This window comes from Fimicolochytrium jonesii, assembly GCF_025526975.1.
Source record: "Fimicolochytrium jonesii strain JEL569 chromosome Unknown EV422scaffold_23, whole genome shotgun sequence".
Lineage (NCBI taxonomy): Eukaryota > Fungi > Chytridiomycota > Chytridiomycetes > Spizellomycetales > Powellomycetaceae > Fimicolochytrium > Fimicolochytrium jonesii.
Genome location: NW_026515690.1, coordinates 88,717 through 106,435, shown reverse-complemented (window position 1 = coordinate 106,435; position 17,719 = coordinate 88,717). Strand labels below are relative to the sequence as shown.

The 17,719-nt window shown below is 54.8% G+C and overlaps 8 protein-coding genes across 8 annotated transcripts; 6 read left to right on the top strand and 2 right to left on the bottom strand.

Annotated features, from left to right (window-relative positions):
• The first annotated feature begins 21 nt into the window (after positions 1–21).
• On the top strand, positions 22–2,641 carry EV422DRAFT_538797 (ferric reductase like transmembrane component-domain-containing protein). Its single transcript, XM_053070999.1, has 6 exons — positions 22–164; positions 274–431; positions 511–998; positions 1,080–1,813; positions 1,896–2,069; positions 2,154–2,641. The coding sequence occupies exons 1-6, from the start codon at positions 86–88 to the stop codon at positions 2,306–2,308; spliced, it is 1,788 nt and encodes a 595-aa protein (XP_052923084.1). The 5' UTR covers positions 22–85; the 3' UTR covers positions 2,309–2,641.
• Positions 2,642–2,654: 13 nt separating this feature from the next.
• EV422DRAFT_190167 (GPN-loop GTPase) lies at positions 2,655–3,905 on the bottom strand. The gene is made up of 3 exons (XM_053065193.1): positions 3,720–3,905; positions 3,380–3,651; positions 2,655–3,285 (listed from the first exon to the last, which is right to left on the bottom strand). Coding segments are annotated over exons 1-3 (825 nt in total). The 5' UTR covers positions 3,722–3,905; the 3' UTR covers positions 2,655–2,734.
• A 379-nt stretch (positions 3,906–4,284) lies between these two features.
• On the top strand, positions 4,285–6,233 carry EV422DRAFT_538792 (uncharacterized protein). Its single transcript, XM_053070998.1, has one exon. The coding sequence runs from the start codon at positions 4,563–4,565 to the stop codon at positions 6,051–6,053; it is 1,491 nt and encodes a 496-aa protein (XP_052923082.1). The 5' UTR covers positions 4,285–4,562; the 3' UTR covers positions 6,054–6,233.
• Positions 6,234–6,384: 151 nt separating this feature from the next.
• Positions 6,385–8,425, top strand: EV422DRAFT_621988 (parkin co-regulated protein-domain-containing protein). Its single transcript, XM_053074158.1, has 4 exons — positions 6,385–7,199; positions 7,276–7,527; positions 7,611–7,760; positions 7,901–8,425. The coding sequence occupies exons 1-4, from the start codon at positions 6,869–6,871 to the stop codon at positions 8,062–8,064; spliced, it is 897 nt and encodes a 298-aa protein (XP_052923081.1). The 5' UTR covers positions 6,385–6,868; the 3' UTR covers positions 8,065–8,425.
• Positions 8,426–8,467: 42 nt separating this feature from the next.
• On the top strand, positions 8,468–10,713 carry EV422DRAFT_538787 (Aspartate/glutamate/uridylate kinase). Its single transcript, XM_053070997.1, has 3 exons — positions 8,468–8,829; positions 8,901–8,981; positions 9,249–10,713. Exons 1-3 carry the CDS (start codon positions 8,732–8,734, stop codon positions 10,471–10,473), a joined length of 1,404 nt encoding a protein of 467 aa, XP_052923080.1. The 5' UTR covers positions 8,468–8,731; the 3' UTR covers positions 10,474–10,713.
• Positions 10,714–11,126: 413 nt separating this feature from the next.
• EV422DRAFT_602718 (succinate-semialdehyde dehydrogenase [NADP+] GabD) lies at positions 11,127–13,220 on the top strand (the record flags this gene model as incomplete). The annotated part of the gene is made up of 6 exons (XM_053073727.1): positions 11,127–11,184; positions 11,301–11,938; positions 12,010–12,103; positions 12,173–12,583; positions 12,652–12,771; positions 12,855–13,220. The coding sequence occupies 6 exons, from the start codon at positions 11,127–11,129 to the stop codon at positions 12,995–12,997; spliced, it is 1,464 nt and encodes a 487-aa protein (XP_052923079.1). The 3' UTR covers positions 12,998–13,220.
• Positions 13,178–14,800, bottom strand: EV422DRAFT_190087 (putative aspartate aminotransferase mitochondrial precursor). Its single transcript, XM_053065192.1, has one exon. The coding sequence runs from the start codon at positions 14,744–14,746 to the stop codon at positions 13,358–13,360; it is 1,389 nt and encodes a 462-aa protein (XP_052923078.1). The 5' UTR covers positions 14,747–14,800; the 3' UTR covers positions 13,178–13,357.
• A 426-nt stretch (positions 14,801–15,226) lies between these two features.
• EV422DRAFT_190020 (SPX domain-containing protein) lies at positions 15,227–15,760 on the top strand. Its single transcript, XM_053065191.1, has 2 exons — positions 15,227–15,373; positions 15,445–15,760. The coding sequence occupies exons 1-2, from the start codon at positions 15,334–15,336 to the stop codon at positions 15,702–15,704; spliced, it is 300 nt and encodes a 99-aa protein (XP_052923077.1). The 5' UTR covers positions 15,227–15,333; the 3' UTR covers positions 15,705–15,760.
• The last annotated feature ends 1,959 nt before the right edge of the window (positions 15,761–17,719 follow it).

The window sequence follows — 17,719 nt, the reverse complement described above, 5'->3', positions numbered from 1 at the left end:
AGGGCAAAACTGTCTCGGTGGGCAAAAATACAGCGTGTCAGTCTCGCGTTGAACTTCACTCCCACCGCACAGGTCGCTACTAGTAATGTTCATGGAGAGAGCACGCCACTATGGCCTCGACTCCCCTGCGGCTGTCGTCGCTTCAGTGGCCGCCATAGCCATAGGTAAGTGACTCGTCTAGCGGTTCGAGGTTTGGGTGGCGCTAGTCGTCAGCTGTCTAAAAAACAGGGAATATCTGACGTCTACTTCCCTTCGCCTACCATCTACATGTAGTCCCCCTGAGCGCCATACTTGGCTATGTCCTCATGGAGATACCCTGCTACGCTGACTTTTGCATTGAACATGTTCAGCCGATGGCCAAGACCCACTCTCAAGTCGCCCTGGGGGTCTTCTACGCGTGGATGGCGACACTGATCTTGATCATGGCTTGTGTAAGTGACGAGTGCAAGTTCCTCCAAGGGGGAAGATTTTGCCCGGTGCTCACATCCGCGATGTTCGTTTTCTGTATAGGCCCGCAAGAAACCGTATTTGCACGCCTTCCTCCGCCGTCCAATAGCAGGCACCAGTGTCGGCGAAGTCCTCACCTTCACGTCCCTCGCCATGCTCCTACTCTTCAACTTTGTCTACTTCTGGTTCAAAGTCGAGGACCTCCTGTCGTCGCCAGCCTACTTGAAACGTAAACTCGTGCCGGCGCGCCGCAAGGCTTTCTTCTCCGCCATGTTTACCGGAAAGCTGACCGATGTCGCCTTGGGTGTCACCATGCTGTTCAGTGCAAAGAACACTGCATTGCAGACCCTGCTGGGAGTATCATATGAGAAGAGCATACGTGTCCATCGGTTCATGGGATACTTCCTCGTGCTCGCAGTGGCTATGCATACTATTCTGTATGTGGTTTATACTGCACAGTATCGCACGCGAGAGGATCTCCTCTCTGTCTTGTTCTACGGGAGTCAGAAATCGGCGACCCACGATCATCCTCTTGGGTGGGGCGAGGGAAAGTACGTTGTTTTTCCGTTTTCAAATACATCTTCTCGCTGGCCGCCCGAACTGACACAATCGCCCGGTACTCCCTCCACCAGCTGGATGACAACAATGGGCACCTATTCCACCCTCATCCTAGCTCCCGTCTTCTTCACCTCCCTCCCCCCCGTCCGCCGCGCCTTTTTCAACCTCTTCTACTACTCTCACTTCCTTGTCTTCCCCTCCATGCTTTTTGCATGGCTCCACGCGGCCTCCGACTTCTACTACATGATCCCCGGTCTAGGCCTCTACTTTGTCGACCTCTTCCTCCGTCTCGGCCGGTTCGTACGTCCCGTCGATATACGGCACGTCACGCGTGAGCCGACCGGTCACGTCCGCGTGGATTTTGCGTGGCCCACAGAAGTCTTTGGTGCCTGCAAACCGGGCCAGTGGGTGTTTGTCAATTGTCCCGCGGTGTCCAAGCTCGAATGGCACCCGTACTCGATGGCTCAGGCGCCCGGATCGGAAACGGCGACTATCATGTTCAGACCAAAGGAAGGGAAAACAAAGGAATTCGAGAACGCGTTGGCGGCTCGGCTCTTCGGCGCTTCGGATGTAGAACACGGCGGAGCCAAAATCGCGTCGCCGAACGTAACTTTTCGCATTGATGGGCCCTTCGGGACACCCCTCGAAGCGATGGAAAGGTGCGCAGCTGTGCTGTGCTTTGTCGGCGGCACCGGTCTCGCACCGGGCATGGGTGTCGCGCGCGGGGCGCTGAAAGCTGGCGTGCCCTCCGTCAAGCTGTTCTGGAGTTCACGAGAGGAAGGGTCTGAGCGTGTCTCGCTCGTGGAAGGTTTGCATTCAGCATTCTATACATACTTTCTCATCCTTGACATAAGATTGAACTCATCTCCATTCTCCAATCCGTTTTATAGAGTTGAACCAGGAAGGCGCAGATGTTCATCTTTACCACACGGGCGCAACAACCATCAACACCGATATGATCCAAACTAACATCGCATCAGCGGAGACAGCTCAAGATGCCAAAGCCGATGTGGTGCACAGCACACCGCTGCCGCTGCCTCACCAAGGTCGGATGGTGTTTTCAGGTAAGCTCGTTCGTCCATCGCGCTTTATTTACGAACTTGTAGGGAAGCTTCACTAACCATCTCGTCACACGCTATATGAAACAGATCTCCTTGAATCTCACGTTGCGCCTTCCGGACGAACCCTCGTGTTCCTATGCGGTTCAGATGTGTTTCGCCGCGACGCTCGGCGCGCGGCTCATGCGTTGCGGACAGCAAAGGGAGGGGACATTATTGTATGTGAGGAAGGGTACGAGCTGTAAGAAGTGCTTATCCTGTTACAGACCATGTCTAGGACGTCGCTAGACTCTATACGTAGTTTGATCACGGATTCGGGCGTAGGAAGAGGACGGTAATTAGCCTTTTCTTCTTGCCATATGAGCGCATGCAGCGAGAGAATTAGGAGATGTAAATAGGATTCATACTTCCGTTTGGGTTGTGAACATGATTTCCCTGAAACTCGAGGCATCGCTCGCCCGAACTCCATACACCATGCCGGATCATTTGTGTCCCTCGGACCTGCGTGCATGGCACGGATCCCAACGCCGACGCCAACCACACCATTTGGAGAATCGAACGTTGCGTAGCAAAGGACACAGTTGATAATAATAATAACGAAATATGTACATTCTATGGTAACAACCCTACATCCCTAGATTAGCGGGACGGGCATCCGTAAGGCCAAGGGCCTAATACTCCTCCGACCCATCCTCCTCCTGCTCCCACTCATCCACCGGTTCCTTGGGTTCCAAATCCTCCCCATACTGCACCGCATTATCAACACAACTCAGCACCAACTCAATACTATCCTCATCCTGAATATTCATCGGAATGAACGAGACCATGTTGTACTCCTCAATCAGCTGCACCAGCGCCTCGTTCAATGCGTGAAACTTCGGGCGGGTCGTGGCGGTGATATCGCCCACAAGCAGCTCCCTGTCAGGGTTGAGGTACTTGTCGAGCGACTTTTTGGCCTGTGGTGGCAGCAGGTCGACTTTGGAGAGCACGTTGATATGCGGGATTTCGAGCTGGACCATGGCGGACATGGCGGAGAGGACGCCGGAGAAGAATTTGGGCGGGGAGTCGATGAAGGTCGAGTCGAGGAGGTAGACGCCGCATACGCGGTAGTCGAGGCGGTGGAGTGTGCTCACGAGGGAGGGGATGATGGGGTGCGCGGTGTAGAGTTCGATTTGGCCGGGGAGATCTAGGAGGAGGTAGTCATCTTCCTGATTCCCTAGCTCTGTTCCAGACAACAGATAGATGACAGAGAGGCTATCAGTTAACCGCACCGAAAAATTGAGGTTGGAGAGGTATACACGCTACATCCCGCCTACCTTCTTCCAGGAAGTCGATATTTTGTATCAAGTACTCCAAACAGTAGATCATAGCCCCATTGGGTCCATATCCCAACTCCTCCTGCACATCATCGACACTGATAAGATCCCGAATGTCCACAGCTGGCTGATACTCAAATTTGTCGGCCGCGGGGTCCAGGTTGACCAGATGTATTGTTCGTTTGGTGGTCTGGGCGTGTGTGATGATCGTAGAGCAGTATGTGGATTTGCCGGATCCGGCCGGTCCCATTACTAGTTGGCAAATCCGTCCCCTTAAAGCACAGCCTGTTAGTCAGGACGGTATGATTAAGTGAATGCAAGACGAGCGGGAAAGACGTACATGGTGGTCGAAAGCCAGGCAGCCTAGTCTCAAGTGTTCAACCTAAAAACAGTCGGTGAAGGATCAGGAGAACTGCGAATCAAGGTTCTGCGACATCCGCTGATCTCCCTCTTCTCGTTGATGACCAGTAGCACCGGAAACCCCCTCCCGTGTCATTCCGAACTCTCGATCTTTCACTTCCTTGCCTCACCCAGGCCTGGCTCTAACCATGTCCATTCCGCTTGGACTACCAGACCTGGAGTGGGGCAGGCCGTGGCCTGGGCAGGTCCCATACGTTTTCAAACGCCCCGGAATGCCCACTCACTATCCTGCCAACCCTCAACAACGTCGAGACTAGTTCTGGGACGACGCTGGAGTGCCTCGCCTCGCAATGTGGGCGATAGTCTTCGTATCTTTTGGAGAATTGACGTCTGAAGGGAACCAGGGCGGTAACGGTCCGTACGCGCTGTGGGTCGGTATTTTTGCCAGCCAGTCTCACCTTGTATATTGGAGACTTGCCTGGTGGGAAGTCCTGGGAAAAGCGTTTGCAAAGTCAAGTGTCAAAAGGAGATGAACGTTTCGGAGGGTTTTGTCCTTCTCCACAACACGCCCTGCAACACGCCATGACGTTGGGCATTGGGGCTTGGCAGCGAAGTTGGCTCGGGCGTCCCAACTCCACTCCGGCCCATCTCCATCCCATCCCAAAATACACCCACCTTGCACTCCCGCTGCATATCAAATAGAGTCTTCGTCGCCTCTACCCAGCTTTTCTCTATCGTGTAGTCCTGTATTGACAACACAATCGCAGGATAAACCGGGTCTCAACCTCCTCATACCGCCGCGCTCAAGGAACTACCAGAAACCATGGACGATGACTCGCAGAACGGCGAGGTCCCTGCGGAGTTCACTTCGGCAGCCCCCAACGAAGAGGGAACCCGCTCCCGCCAGCCTACAACGGAGCCATCCCCCTCTCTCGACCCCGCCAACCTCTTCGGCCGTCAAGAAGAACAGCGAAAGAAAGTTGGCCCCTGCTGCAAATTAGATGGCGCCCTCCACGCACATCCACCGAGTGCGTTCCTACCACTGTTGACTTCCTCTGACGCAGACTCCAACAATCCGATAATCACAATTGTCGAGGCTCGAAAAAGCACGGACCACTCATCTACGCCGTACATCACGTACCACATAGTGACCAACTTCCCCGGTGGTTTGCCGCGGTATCAAGCCAATCACCGTTATTCCGAGTTTGAAGGGTTTCGAAAGTTTCTGACGAAACTCCATCCGACATCCGTTGTGCCGCCCATTCCAGCAAAGCACTCGGTTGCGGATTACGCAACCAAGCCGAACAAGGCAAAGGAAGATCCGCACATCATCGAAGTTCGGAAACGCATGCTTCAGTCGTTCCTGAATCGCGTAGCGGCTCATCCCGTACTACGTGAGGAGCATGTCTTTCATCGGTTCTTGGAAGGGGAGGCGCCGTGGTCTGAGATTCTGGGTGCGTCGGGTTTGAGCCACTACCTGAAGAAGAAGGACACGGCTGTGAAAGTAAGCGATAAAGGTCATCTGAGGAGACCCGACCCGCACTTCACCGCGGCAGAGGACTATACCGCGCGATTCGCATCACAAGTCTCTCACTCACACGCTGTGCATCGGAGTATGCTAAAGACGGAGATTGACATGTCTGCGACGTATGCTGACTTGGGCGCCGCGTACAACGGCTGGTCACTGTCCGAGAACCAGCTAGCCCACGCGATCGAGCAAGTTGGGCAGGCAGTGGATTCGACGGTCAGCGCGACTTCTCAACTAGCGCAAGGCCTTGATGCCACCTTTGGCGCATTGCTGCAGGAATACATACAGTACTCCAAAGCAGTTGACAAGCTTCTCAAATGGCGACGCAAGAAACACGTTGAGTACGAAACCCTTTCAGACAGCTTGATCAGCAAACAAGCCAGTTTACAGAAACTCGAAGCTTCCGAAGCCGAGGCTCAGCGGCTCTCCGCCGTCCTCCGCGCCGAGGGCGCCACGGGCCACGTACGACGGAACAGCACCGGTGGCGGCATCATGGCTACTCTGAATTCCCTCATCGACAACGACCCCGCTCTGACACGCCGGAACAACATCTCGCGAACAAAAGACCAGATTGCGACGATAGCGCAACAACGGGAGATATGCCGCGCCGAGCTGGAGGGCGCGAATGAGGAGATACAGAAGGATCTGGATCGGTTCCAGTTGGACAAGTTGAAGGATCTGAGGAACATGCTGTTGGGCTATGCGCAGGCGCAGCGGGAGTTTTTTCATAGGGGGGCTCGGGCGTGGCAGGAAGCCAAGGCGGAGGTGGATAAAGTGAGCCATTGATGTGCCGATGCGGTTGGTTGAGCAAAAGATGGCGGGGTGGTTCTGATTCTTGCGCATCAGGGGATTGGGCGGTTGTTGCATGGTTTCTATGTCTTTCTGGGTAATCTGCATCCCACTTTTGTTGCGGGTTTTTTTTTTGGCGATTTGTATTGGCGGAAATAGGAATACTATACTAGCAAGTTTCGTTGTCCTAACCACCAGATCCCTTACCGTGGCATTAGACGCGAGTGCCCCAGCCACACTTACGTAACCGAGCCCCCCGCGCTGTTGATTCCCGTCACTCCAAGTCCAAGTCCGACATATGGCCCGTAGAAGGCGTTTCCAGGCACTACTACAGCACCGTTAGTATAGATGTCGCCCTGTACAGTACAGGCCCAGGCCGCCTTTTCCCGCTTACCAAATCCAAATCCAAGGGCATGAACAAAACCATTCAAAGTATCCGTCCACCGTCCAAAAAACACGCGTAAGCAAAATAGAAAACAACGAGCATCTTCCGTTTTCGTATCGCCGAGTTCCCCATCACATCATCATCAGCGAGCGACTCATTACACACACCGCCCCCACAACCAGCGACAGGCGTGGACGAGACGGACGAGGAGTGAGCAGGACAGACGAGACGAGACGACTTTGATACTCGTTCTCTGAACGTATCGTCCCGAAGCATCGAAACAGGAGATATAAATAAAAGCACCATTCACCCGCGCACGACGACTGAACGTTTGAGTTGGGACCTGTTCGGTAGTCCGGGTTACGCAGCGAAGTAGCGAGACCAACTCTCGACACCGGACACACATACACAGTCCACATTCGCTAAAATGCGCCAACCACCTACCCTCCCGACTCCGTACGCCCAAGACTTCTCCCCCAAATCCGCCCACCCCGCGACCCACCCCTCCCACGAACGCGCCCACAAACGCACCACCACATCCACAACGACCACCACCACGTCCCCGGCCGGCGGCTTCTTTGCAGCGCGCGGCACGTCGCCGCCGAAGGCTGGGGCTTTTCATGCGAGGAGCGGGGCGGATGAAGGGGCCGGGGTGAAGAATGGTGGAGGGCATGGAGGGGCAAAGTTGGGAGGAGGAGAGCGCGTGAAGAAGGGGGATCCGTTTTCGGGGGGTGGGAGTGAGAGGCGGGATGTTACCAGTAAGTAGCTGCCTCATCATCACCGTTATGCTATCTCACTGCCCACCATCCTAACCGCGCACAATCTGACATCTAGGCTTCCGCAAACTCTACGACCGCGGCGACTTTCCCATCGCAGTCAACCACTCCCCCAACGGCAATAAAATCAACTGGAAAGTCGACATCGACAAGCTCGACTACCACCACTACCTGCCGCTCTTCTTCTCCGGCCTCTGCGAGACCGAGGAGCCGTATGCATTCTTGGCGAGGCAGGGCATTCATGATCTTTTGGACAAAGGGGGGAATAAGGTGTTGCCGGTTGTGCCGCAGTTGATCATTCCTATCAAGAGTAGGTTCGGGGGCGAACAGACGGGGGAAAGCGGGTGGGATGCATTTGCTTACGGATATTTTTATCTGTGACCTTCTTTTTAGAGGCATTGAACACACGCAACATCCATGTCATTACGACCACGCTGAAAGTGCTGCAGCACCTTGTTGAGTCGGCGGAGATGGTCGGCGAAGCGCTCGTGCCGTATTACAGGCAGATTTTGCCCATCTTCAATCTGTTCAAGAATAAGAATGGTGAGTTTTGGTGAGAGTATTGGGGAGGTGTTCATCCTGCAGTGGGGGGACACTACATGGTGCAGACCGACTGACGGACAACACCACCCGCGCAAATTGACACATCCCACTAACCCCCCTCCCTCTCTATCTCCCATCAGTGAACCTTGGAGACGGAATCTACTACTCGCAACAAAAACGCGAAAACATCGGTGACCTCATCCAGGAAACGCTCGAAAAGTTTGAGGTCACCGGTGGCGAGGATGCGTTCATCAACATCAAGTACATGGTGCCAACTTATGAGAGTGTTGTTTCGCGGATTTAAGATGTGGGTTAGGGATGGTGGGTAATTTTAGGAAGGAGGGAGGTGTTGGGGGAGGGATTAGTTTGGGAAATTTAGAGGAGGTGGGAGAGGATGTGGCGGTCCGCCCAGGAAGGGAGATGATGTGGGATAGATGTCGGCCAAACCAAACATGTCTTAGGGAGGGGTGAGCACTGGGGCCGAGTGGAGCAGCATCTTTCTCTCAAACGCAGTAAGCCGGGTTTCTGCTCTCCGCCGTTGGCTGGCGGCCGTCCGGTGTTTGTGTGTACGTACTGAGTCGGTACGGGTCTTTGATTCCCTTAAATTTATACACGTGAATTGCTGTGGTTGTTTTTGCTTGATAAGTGAGGGGAGATGTCGCGATCTCTGATTCTTGCTTGATAAGTACTGACTCACTGGCATATGCCTCGGGGGCCCCTCCATGGCTGAGCGAGGAGGCCCCAACGCGTCAAACTCCTGCCTGTATTATTCAGAAGGGCCTGGCCACCTTGAATACATATACATATACAGACAGACAGGCTCAGGGCATCGACACCTCCGCTACGAAAAGACGGCATACATATTATAGACCCTGCACTCTCCGCAGGTTATAGAATAACAATAGAGAAGACTCTATCGCATATACCACCGCACTCTCCAAGACCGCCGACAAGTCTGCAAAAGCAAAGCAATGGCAGCCGACGCACTCCTCCCGCTCGTCGTGCAGAAGTATGGCGGGACTAGTGTTGGGAACGCGGAACGCATGCTTCAGGTTGCGAATATCGTCAGGTAGGTGGGAGTGGGAGTAATTGCGATTTTGTCAAACGAATGTGAATGCTCACGCTCATTGTTCTTTTCAGGGGGAGCGTGCTGCAGAATAGGGTCGTTGTTGTATTATCGGCTATGAGCAGTCAGAAAAAGTCTGAGGGGACTACAAGCAGGTGGGTAGGGAACGAGAGAGGCAAGAGGGAATGGTGGCGCAACTACGTGGGGAGAATGCTGGAGGATTGGCGAGCGACTGTCAGCGACTTTGCGTCGAAGCCACGAGCGTCAGCGAGGATTGGAGTTTACGAGAGTTCTCGGTGGAGGAACATCCTTCCCGCTTCTACCGCTTACCAAACGAGGATCAAAGTAGAATGCCGCTCTCTCAACAGTCGGGCAGCAAGGTTCATATTCAACACATCACTCACACACTCCCTTCATTCTAGACTACTGGAAGCAGTGACGGAGGTGCTGAAGCCCAACTCGCAGCGGTATCTGGACATCATCGACATTGTGGAGGAAGGACATCTAGAAACCATCCGCAAGTCTATACAACAGGGCAGCAGCGTCTCATCCGAGAACATTGGCCCCATTCAAGCATCGGCAGAAGCAGACATCCGCGCCGAATGCCAGCGGCTACGCTCCTTCATGGCCGCAGCCGAAGTAATCGACGAAATATCGCCCCGATCCCGCGACGTAATCATTAGCACAGGCGAGAAGCTCTCCGCCCGCATCTTCACCGCCCTCCTCCAATCCCAAGGCCACAACGCCGTCTACGTCGATCTCTCAAAACTCATCGACGCCAAATTTGACGAGAAACGCATCGACCAGTCCTTCTACGACTACCTCGTGCAGCGGCTTTCCACCATTTTTGCCGCCTTCACCCCACAGCAGATCCCTGTCGTCACAGGCTACCTCGGCCCTGTCCCCGGGGGTATCCTCTCCACCATCGGCCGCGGGTACACGGACCTGACCGCGGCCCTCGTCGCAGTCGCCCTCAAAGCGCGCGAATTGCAGATATGGAAAGAGGTGGACGGCATCTTCACCGCCGACCCGCGGAAAGCGCCCCGAGCGAGACTGCTGCCCAGCATATCCCCCGAAGAAGCCGCCGAGCTCACCTACTATGGAAGCGAGGTCATCCACCCTTTCACCATGGAGCAGGTTATCCGCGCCAGCATCCCCATCCGCATCAAGAACGCGTTCAAGCCCGACGGCAACGGCACGGTGATTGTACCGGATGGGTGGCGCCACCCACAACACTCGGACGCGATCGAGGTCGTCACCCCCAACGGCACACGTCTACCCCGGGACGCCCCGCAAAACTCCTCCACCTCCTCATCATCACCATCACCGAAACGCCCGACAGCAGTAACAATTAAAGAAAACGCGATCGTCCTCAACGTCCACTCTAACCGTAAATCGGTCGCGCACGGCTTTTTCGCGCATATCTTCCTCGCGCTTGACCGTCACGGAGTCGTCGTCGATTTGATATCTACGTCGCAGGTGCATGTCTCTATGGCGCTTGGTGGGAATGTGAATGAGGAGCGGTTGGGGAAGGCGTTGGCTGAGTTGAGGACTTATGGGACGGTAAGTTGCCCTCTGCCTGTTTCGTGTGTCTGTCTGTGTTTGTTTGCCCGGCTCACCCACATATCCCTATGTGATTCTTCCTAGGTGGACGTAATCCGCAACATGGCCATTCTCTCCCTCGTCGGGCGCCAAATGCGCAACATGGTCGGCGTCGCGGGCCTCATGTTCCGCACCCTCGCGCGGCACTCGGTCAACATCGAGATGATCTCGCAGGGGGCTAGTGAGATCAATATCAGCTGTGTGATTGAGGAGGAGAGTGCGGATGTGGCGTTGAGGGCTATACATGATGAGTGTGTGTTGGGGGAGGGTGAGGAGGGGGATGGGGTTGTGGTGTGAGTGAGGGTGGGGGCGAGGCTACGAACCTGGACCGCGAGTTGGGGGTTTCTTGTACATATGGGGGATTTCTCTTCTATTTACTATTATATTTGGGAATCCGATGGCTGTTTGGCATACCTGAAAAGAGAAAATATGTACAGTACATACAGTACGTACTGGTGTGGCCCGCCCATGTCTATAGCCGAACGAGGCTTGCGCGTCAAAGGTGGTGACGGGATCATGACGGGATGCAGATACTGTAGGTCGCGCGTCGGCTGTCGCTTCTATTCTCGCTTCAGAGCCCAAGGCTCCATTTGCAGCAGCTGCCTCTACGTCTTTTGACATCCATCTTCCGCAGCCGCTCGCAAGCCGCAAACGATGTCGGGTACATTCACACGTCAGTTACCTCTGGTGTCCGCTCGATGCCTCGCACGCCGTCAATATGCCACCTCATCCAGTGGCCTGAGCAGTCTGAAGCGAGTATGTACTGGATGTCATCTTACAGTCCTCTCAAGCTATACTCTAACCCTCTCCCCAGCCCGACCTCCTCCGGAATAGCGCCGTCATCGGCGGCCGCTGGATCAAAGCTCAATCAGGCGACACCTACTCCGTGATCGACCCGGCACACCTCAAACCCGTCGCGTCGGTCCCGGACATGGACACCCCCGACGTCAAACAAGCCATATCCCTCGCCCACACCGCCCAAAAGCACTGGGCACGCAAAACAGCCCGCGAGCGCGCCACCGTGCTCCATAAATGGTACCAGCTCTGCATGCACAACCAGTCTGACCTCGCCAAGATCATGACGATCGAGTGTGGCAAGCCGCTGGCGGAGTCGATGGGCGAGGTCGCGTATGGGTCATCGTTTCTAAGATGGTTCGCGGAAGAGGCGTCGAGGGCGTACGGGGACGTCATCCCCGAGAACGCGAAGGGGAGGAGGTTGTTGGCGATCAAGCAGCCGGTGGGGGTCGTGGCGGCCATTACGCCGTGGAATTTCCCGAACGCGATGATTGCGAGGAAGGTGGCGCCCGCGATCGCTGCCGGCTGCTCGATTATTGTGAAACCGAGTGCTGAGACGCCGTTGTCGGCGCTGGCGATGGCGTATCTGGGCGAGGAGGCGGGTCTGCCGCCCGGCGTATTCAATGTTGTGACGGCGTCTAAGGGCAGTGCGAAGAGGATTGGGAATGAGATGACGGAGAATGCGCTCGTAAGGAAGATTACCTTCACTGGATCGGTAAGGTGGAGGCTTGTCGCTGATGGTGGTATGCATGTATACAGCACTTACGGAATGTCCACCCCCCGCAGACTGCGGTCGGAAAGCTGCTGTCGAAACAAGCGGCGAGCACCATGAAGAAGGTGTCCATGGAACTCGGAGGGAACGCACCGTTCATCGTTTTTGGTTAGCACAGTATGACCCCCCCCGTACCGCAGATGTGTGCTAAAAATCGACTGACCCAGCTCCCACCAGACGATGCAGACATCGACGCCGCCGTAACAGGCTGCATCGCCTCCAAATTCCGCAACACAGGCCAAACATGCGTCTGTGCCAACCGCGTCTTCGTCCACTCCAAAATCTACGACACCTTCGCCGCCAAGCTCAGCGCCAAGATCCGCGAGATGGAGGTCGGACACGGGTTGGAGCCCGGCAACCAATTCGGACCATTGATCACCTCCGACGCGTTCGATAAGGTCGTGAGGCATGTAGAGGATGCGGTGGGGAAGGGCGCGAAGGTGTTGTTGGGCGGGAAACCGCATGGGCTTGGAGGCAACTTTTATGAGCCGACGGTTTTGACGGGCGTCACGAACGAGATGTTGTTGGCGAGGGAGGAGACGTTTGGGCCGGTTGCGGGGTTGATCCGGTTCGAGACGGAGTCTGAAGGTTGGTTCTATTTGCTGCTAACCCACTGGAACTCTGCTCAACAAATCTAACCCGCGTACGCACGACAGTAACAAAGGCGGCCAACGACACCCCGTTCGGCCTAGCAGCCTACTTCTACACAAAAGACGCCGGCCGGATCTTCCGGCTATCCGAGGCGCTCGAATACGGTATCGTCGGCGTCAACGAGGGTAAGAAGTCACCACCGTCGCGACACTAGCATGAAGTTTGGGCCATCCGTACCCGTACTTCGTTAACCTCTTCGCTTACACAGGCATTGTATCAACGGAAGTTGCTCCGTTCGGAGGCATCAAGGAGTCCGGCTTGGGGCGGGAGGGTTCAAAATATGGGATGGATGACTACATGGAAATCAAGTACATCTGTATTGGGGGGATTAAGGAGACTCTTGACGCGTAGGGGTGGCCGACGGTTATTCGATTACGGCTTGGGGCGTAACGTATGGCTGTATGCCGGTACCACATTCATCGGGCTGGCGGCGTAAAGTTTGGGAGATGTCACCGCGCCTGAATCCGGCGCAAAAGTACTATATATATATAGTTCTGTGCAGTCGATAGATTTAGTGACAGAGATTCCCGAATGCAAGCCCAATATCGCAGTGATCGGGATTCAAAATGTATTGGAAGGGACGCAATGATGAGCAAAGAAAAGGTCGCTAAGAACTCTACGCCCGCTGTGTTCAGTCAAGCCGTAGGCGTAATCCTGCTTGTAGATACACGAACGTACATCTAGACTACCGAACAGGAGGGATAAACTTTCCTATCTACTTTGTAACGTCATGAATCGACTTTGCCAGGTACTCGACATTCTTGCTCGTGATACCAGCAATCGAGATCCGGCCATCATTGTAACGTCATGAATCGACTTTGCCAGGTACTCGACATTCTTGCTCGTGATACCAGCAATCGAGATCCGGCCATCACGCGTAAGGTACACGGAAGCCTGCGACCTTAGCTTGTCCACCTGCTCCGGCGACAAGCCCGAGTAGCAAAACATTCCAATCTGCGACGTAATGTGCTCCCAAGGCAACTGCGATTTGTATGTGTTCTCCAAGTGTCCGCGCAAGCTCGCACGCATGGTGATGATCCGGTCAGCCATGGTCTTGACTTCTGCGAGCCACTCGGTCCTGAGCGTGGGGTCGGCCAGGACCTGTTTCACGATGCGGGGGCCGCTGAGTGGTGGGCTGGAGTACAGGGGGCGGATGAGGATCTTGACTTGGGAGTCGACGCGGCGGGTTTCTTCGGCGGAGGCAGTGACGATGGAGAAGAGGCCGACGCGCTCGCCGTACATGCCCATGTTCTTGGCGAAGGACTGCGCGAGGAGGACTTGGTGGCCTTCTTTGACGAAGTGGCGGAGGGCGAACGCGTCGCGGGATGTGTCGCCGGATGCGAAGCCTTGGTAGGCCATGTCGAAGAAGGGGAGGTGTTTCTTTTGCTTGACGATGTGGCAGATTTCCTTCCATTGCTCTGGCGTGGGGTCCACACCGGTGGGGTTGTGGGCGCAGGCGTGCAGCAGGACGACCGACTCATCAGGGATGCTCTTCAGATCCTTGATCATGCCGTCAAAGTCCAGGCCGTTGGTCTTTTTGTCAAAGTACGTGTACTGCTTGACCTCCAGACCCGCGTCACGGAAGATGGGCGTGTGATTTCCCCAACTTGGCGTGGGCAGGTAGATCTTCTTGCCGCCAGCGCCCTTGTACCACCTCGCCAGGAACTCTCCTCCCAACCGCAAGGCACCCGTTCCAGACAGGGACTGAGCGGTCGCGACCCGTCCTTCCTTCAGAACCGCCGCATCTCCGTAAGCAAGCTCAGCGGCGAGCTTGTTGTACTCGGGCACACCGGTGATTGGAATGTATTCCTTGTCGAGGGCGAGATCGTGGATGCTCCTCTCGGCCTTGCGGACGGAGCTCAACACATAGGGACGACCAGCGTCGTCACGGTAGGCTCCGACGCCCAAGTTCATCTTGTTTGGGTTCTTGTCGGCCTTGAAGGCTTCGGTGACTCCCAGGATCGGGTCGGGAGGACCCATGGTCACGTTCGTCCAGAGAGATCCAAAGCGCGCGCCGACCACCACCTTTGCGGCGGGGATTCGCACAGCGCGGAATCCCACCGACGACACGGCGCGAGTTGCTGCGTTTGCGATGAGCATTGTGTGAGTGAGTTGGCTGTGCCGACTGCGGGGGGGAAAATGGGGAGCGGGGGGGGGGGGGGGGGGGGGGGGGTTGAGCGAGGTTGGCGGAAACCCAAATGCAGCCGGGGACAAAAAGGGAAGCAGCAAGGGCAAGGGCAGCGGGAAGCAGCGGGAAGGCCCGAAATTACAGCATTGTGAGAAAGCGGTTACGAACGCGCGAGATGGCGAGCATGAGCCATGTGACTCTTGTGCCCAACTCACCGATGGACATCCGCCGGTTCTCACTCCCAACCCGGGCGCCGAACCAGCGGGAGCACGACCGTCGTCTCGCCCGTCCACCGGTTTTCCCCACACGTTCCTGATCGAAACTTCCACAATCGAGCTCGTATGAAAAGTCGCTGTGACGGATTCGAGCCTTTTCCTCCAAAGGCGGTACGATCGTATAATAAGACTCCGCAACAGCTAGCTGGACGGCATGTCGCTTGAAAAGTAGCTATCCCGCCTGCCTTGTCTTGTCTTGCTCAATTGCCCCCCACGACCTCTGTTGGCGCCCTTCGAAGGCTAATCATCCTTCGAGGAGCCACCGCCTTTACCCATGAGAAGCTATGAAGTTCGCAAAGTACTTGGAAGAAAACAGCGTCCCTGGTGTGTTCCAGTGCGATACGTCCGCCCGTCAAATATCCGAAACTCATAACCAACTCCGCTTGCAATTGTAGAATGGAGATCACAATATGTGGACTACCGCCAGCTGAAAAAGCTCATAAAGCAGGTCGTAAAGGCCCGTCACCGCGAAAAGCAACCAAAAGTATCGGTTCCTATACTGGAGGACGATGAGAACAAGGAGAAGGAGGAGGAGACAGACGATAACCCGCCTTATGGTATGGAAGGGGGTGCGGAACGCGAGCGGAGAGTACGCAGTGCGAGCGGAGTAAGGCGGAGCGTAGCGAGGAGATGCTTCAGGTCTACGAATGCTTGAGGATCCCGAGCCCTATTGCGCTAAAGGCGCAATACTCCCGTAACCATGGCGCTTAGCGAGCCTCAGCGAGCGAAGCGAGCACCACGTTGCGCGTGAGGGTGCAATACTCCCCTCACATCGTTGTTAGTGTTAGCGACAGCGAACGTCTTCTACACATGCCACGTGCTTGATGATGGTTGATGGTTGATGGAGGGCCCAGCGAACGGTCATTCTCATCGTGATCTGACGATTTGCAAAGATTAACGGAAACTATGGTAATCATCAGGCTCGGATGAAGTCCTCTACCATCAACCCTCGTCGTTGAAGTTGCGTTCCCGTTCATCCCTGTCGACAAAATCCGCGTCCGATGAACGCATAAAAGAAGAACAGGACTTCTTGATGGCGCTGGAAGAGAACCAGCTTACTGGCGAGGAGATGGATTTCTTTAAGCGGCTGGATTTTGAACTGCGGAAGGCTGATAAGTTCTTCAATGGTTTGTGGCGCTGGCTGGGGCCGTCAGCATCTCAGGATGCCAAAGCGACTCGACGATCTCTGATGCGGATTTTCCTAGTCAGGGAAGAGCAAGCATGGAAGCGCTTGGAGGATCTCAGTCGGCAGTGCGATATATTGTCGCATAATAATCAGATCGGAGTTGCATTGGGGGTTAGTTTGCGCCACAGCTCTGATCTTTGCAAAAGTGGCTCCTACTCACAGAAATCACTGCGATTTCAGGAGCAAGGAGTGATACGGCTCGAATCGTCTCCCGTCGATGGTGAAGGGAACTTGATGCAGGACGGGAAGGATCGGAACGAAACCAACGCACGGTATCAGATCACAGAACAAGAGCCTGAAGCGTCCGACGAGGATCCAAATAGTCGGGAAGCTGAAAACTTCACGCCCGTTGCTAAGAACCCTAAACAACGGCTGCAAAAGGCATTCCTAGAGGTGCGACTGGACAATATCGCCGTCGCGCAATGGTCAACCCGCTTATCACCATGTCATTGCCGTATCAGTTCTATAGGTTGCTAGAGCTCTTAAAGAACTTCCGAATCATCAACCAGACGTCTTTAGCCAAGATTCTGAAAAAGTTCGAGAAGACCACCGGGACCAATGGAGATTGGTACTCTGCGCGAGCGAAGGAACTGCACATCTTCAAATCGAGACGGATCGAGGAGATGATCACGCTCAGTGAAACTCTATACACGGCGAACTTCGCTGCGGGCAATCGGTATAGCACCTTGGGCAACTGTACCAATTGCCTCGACAGAAACGTGAGCTGATCGATTACTTCTGCGCTTACAGTCACAAAGCGATGCGAAGTCTTCGCATCCCCGACGTAAAAGCCGACCTCGGGCTGAAGAACTGGCGTACCGGACTCCTGATCGGTCTCTCTATCCCCGCTATCGTATCATCCCTACGACATATTTTCGGCAACGGGTTCCCAGACAAGAACGTTCAGCTGATCTTTCTGGTTTTCGCGGGTTTCAGGTGAATACTGATCGATGTATTGGTTGGTTGAACGCAACCGATGTCTGACGTGATTCCCGGCACAGCATCCCTATCCTGTTTTTGTTCATGTACGCGCTCCTCCTTGTCATTTGGCAAAGATATCATGTAAATTGGGTTCTGGTGTTCGAACTGGATCCGCGTGGTGAGTTTACTCGAGTCGTCTGTTGAGTGACGAAAACAGCATGAATGGGCGGCTAAGTTGACTCGCTTGTGGTGGTTGCCAGACTATATGCCCGCCGAAGCGGTGTCAGACTTTGCCTCTGTCCTCCTGCTATTATTCTCCTACACAATGTATCTCGCCATGACCGAGAACTTACTTAGTTTCATCTCCACCAAATGGTACCCATCGGTAAGTCCACCAAGATGCAAACCAATCTGTCATTTCACCCCGCGAACCGCTTACATACCCTGTCCTCTCCGAAATAGATCCTTCTATTCATCATTCTATTTATTCTTCTGAATCCTTTCGACGTATTCTACCGCTCCTCGCGGGCTTGGTTTGCGAAGACACTGGTACGGGCCGCTGA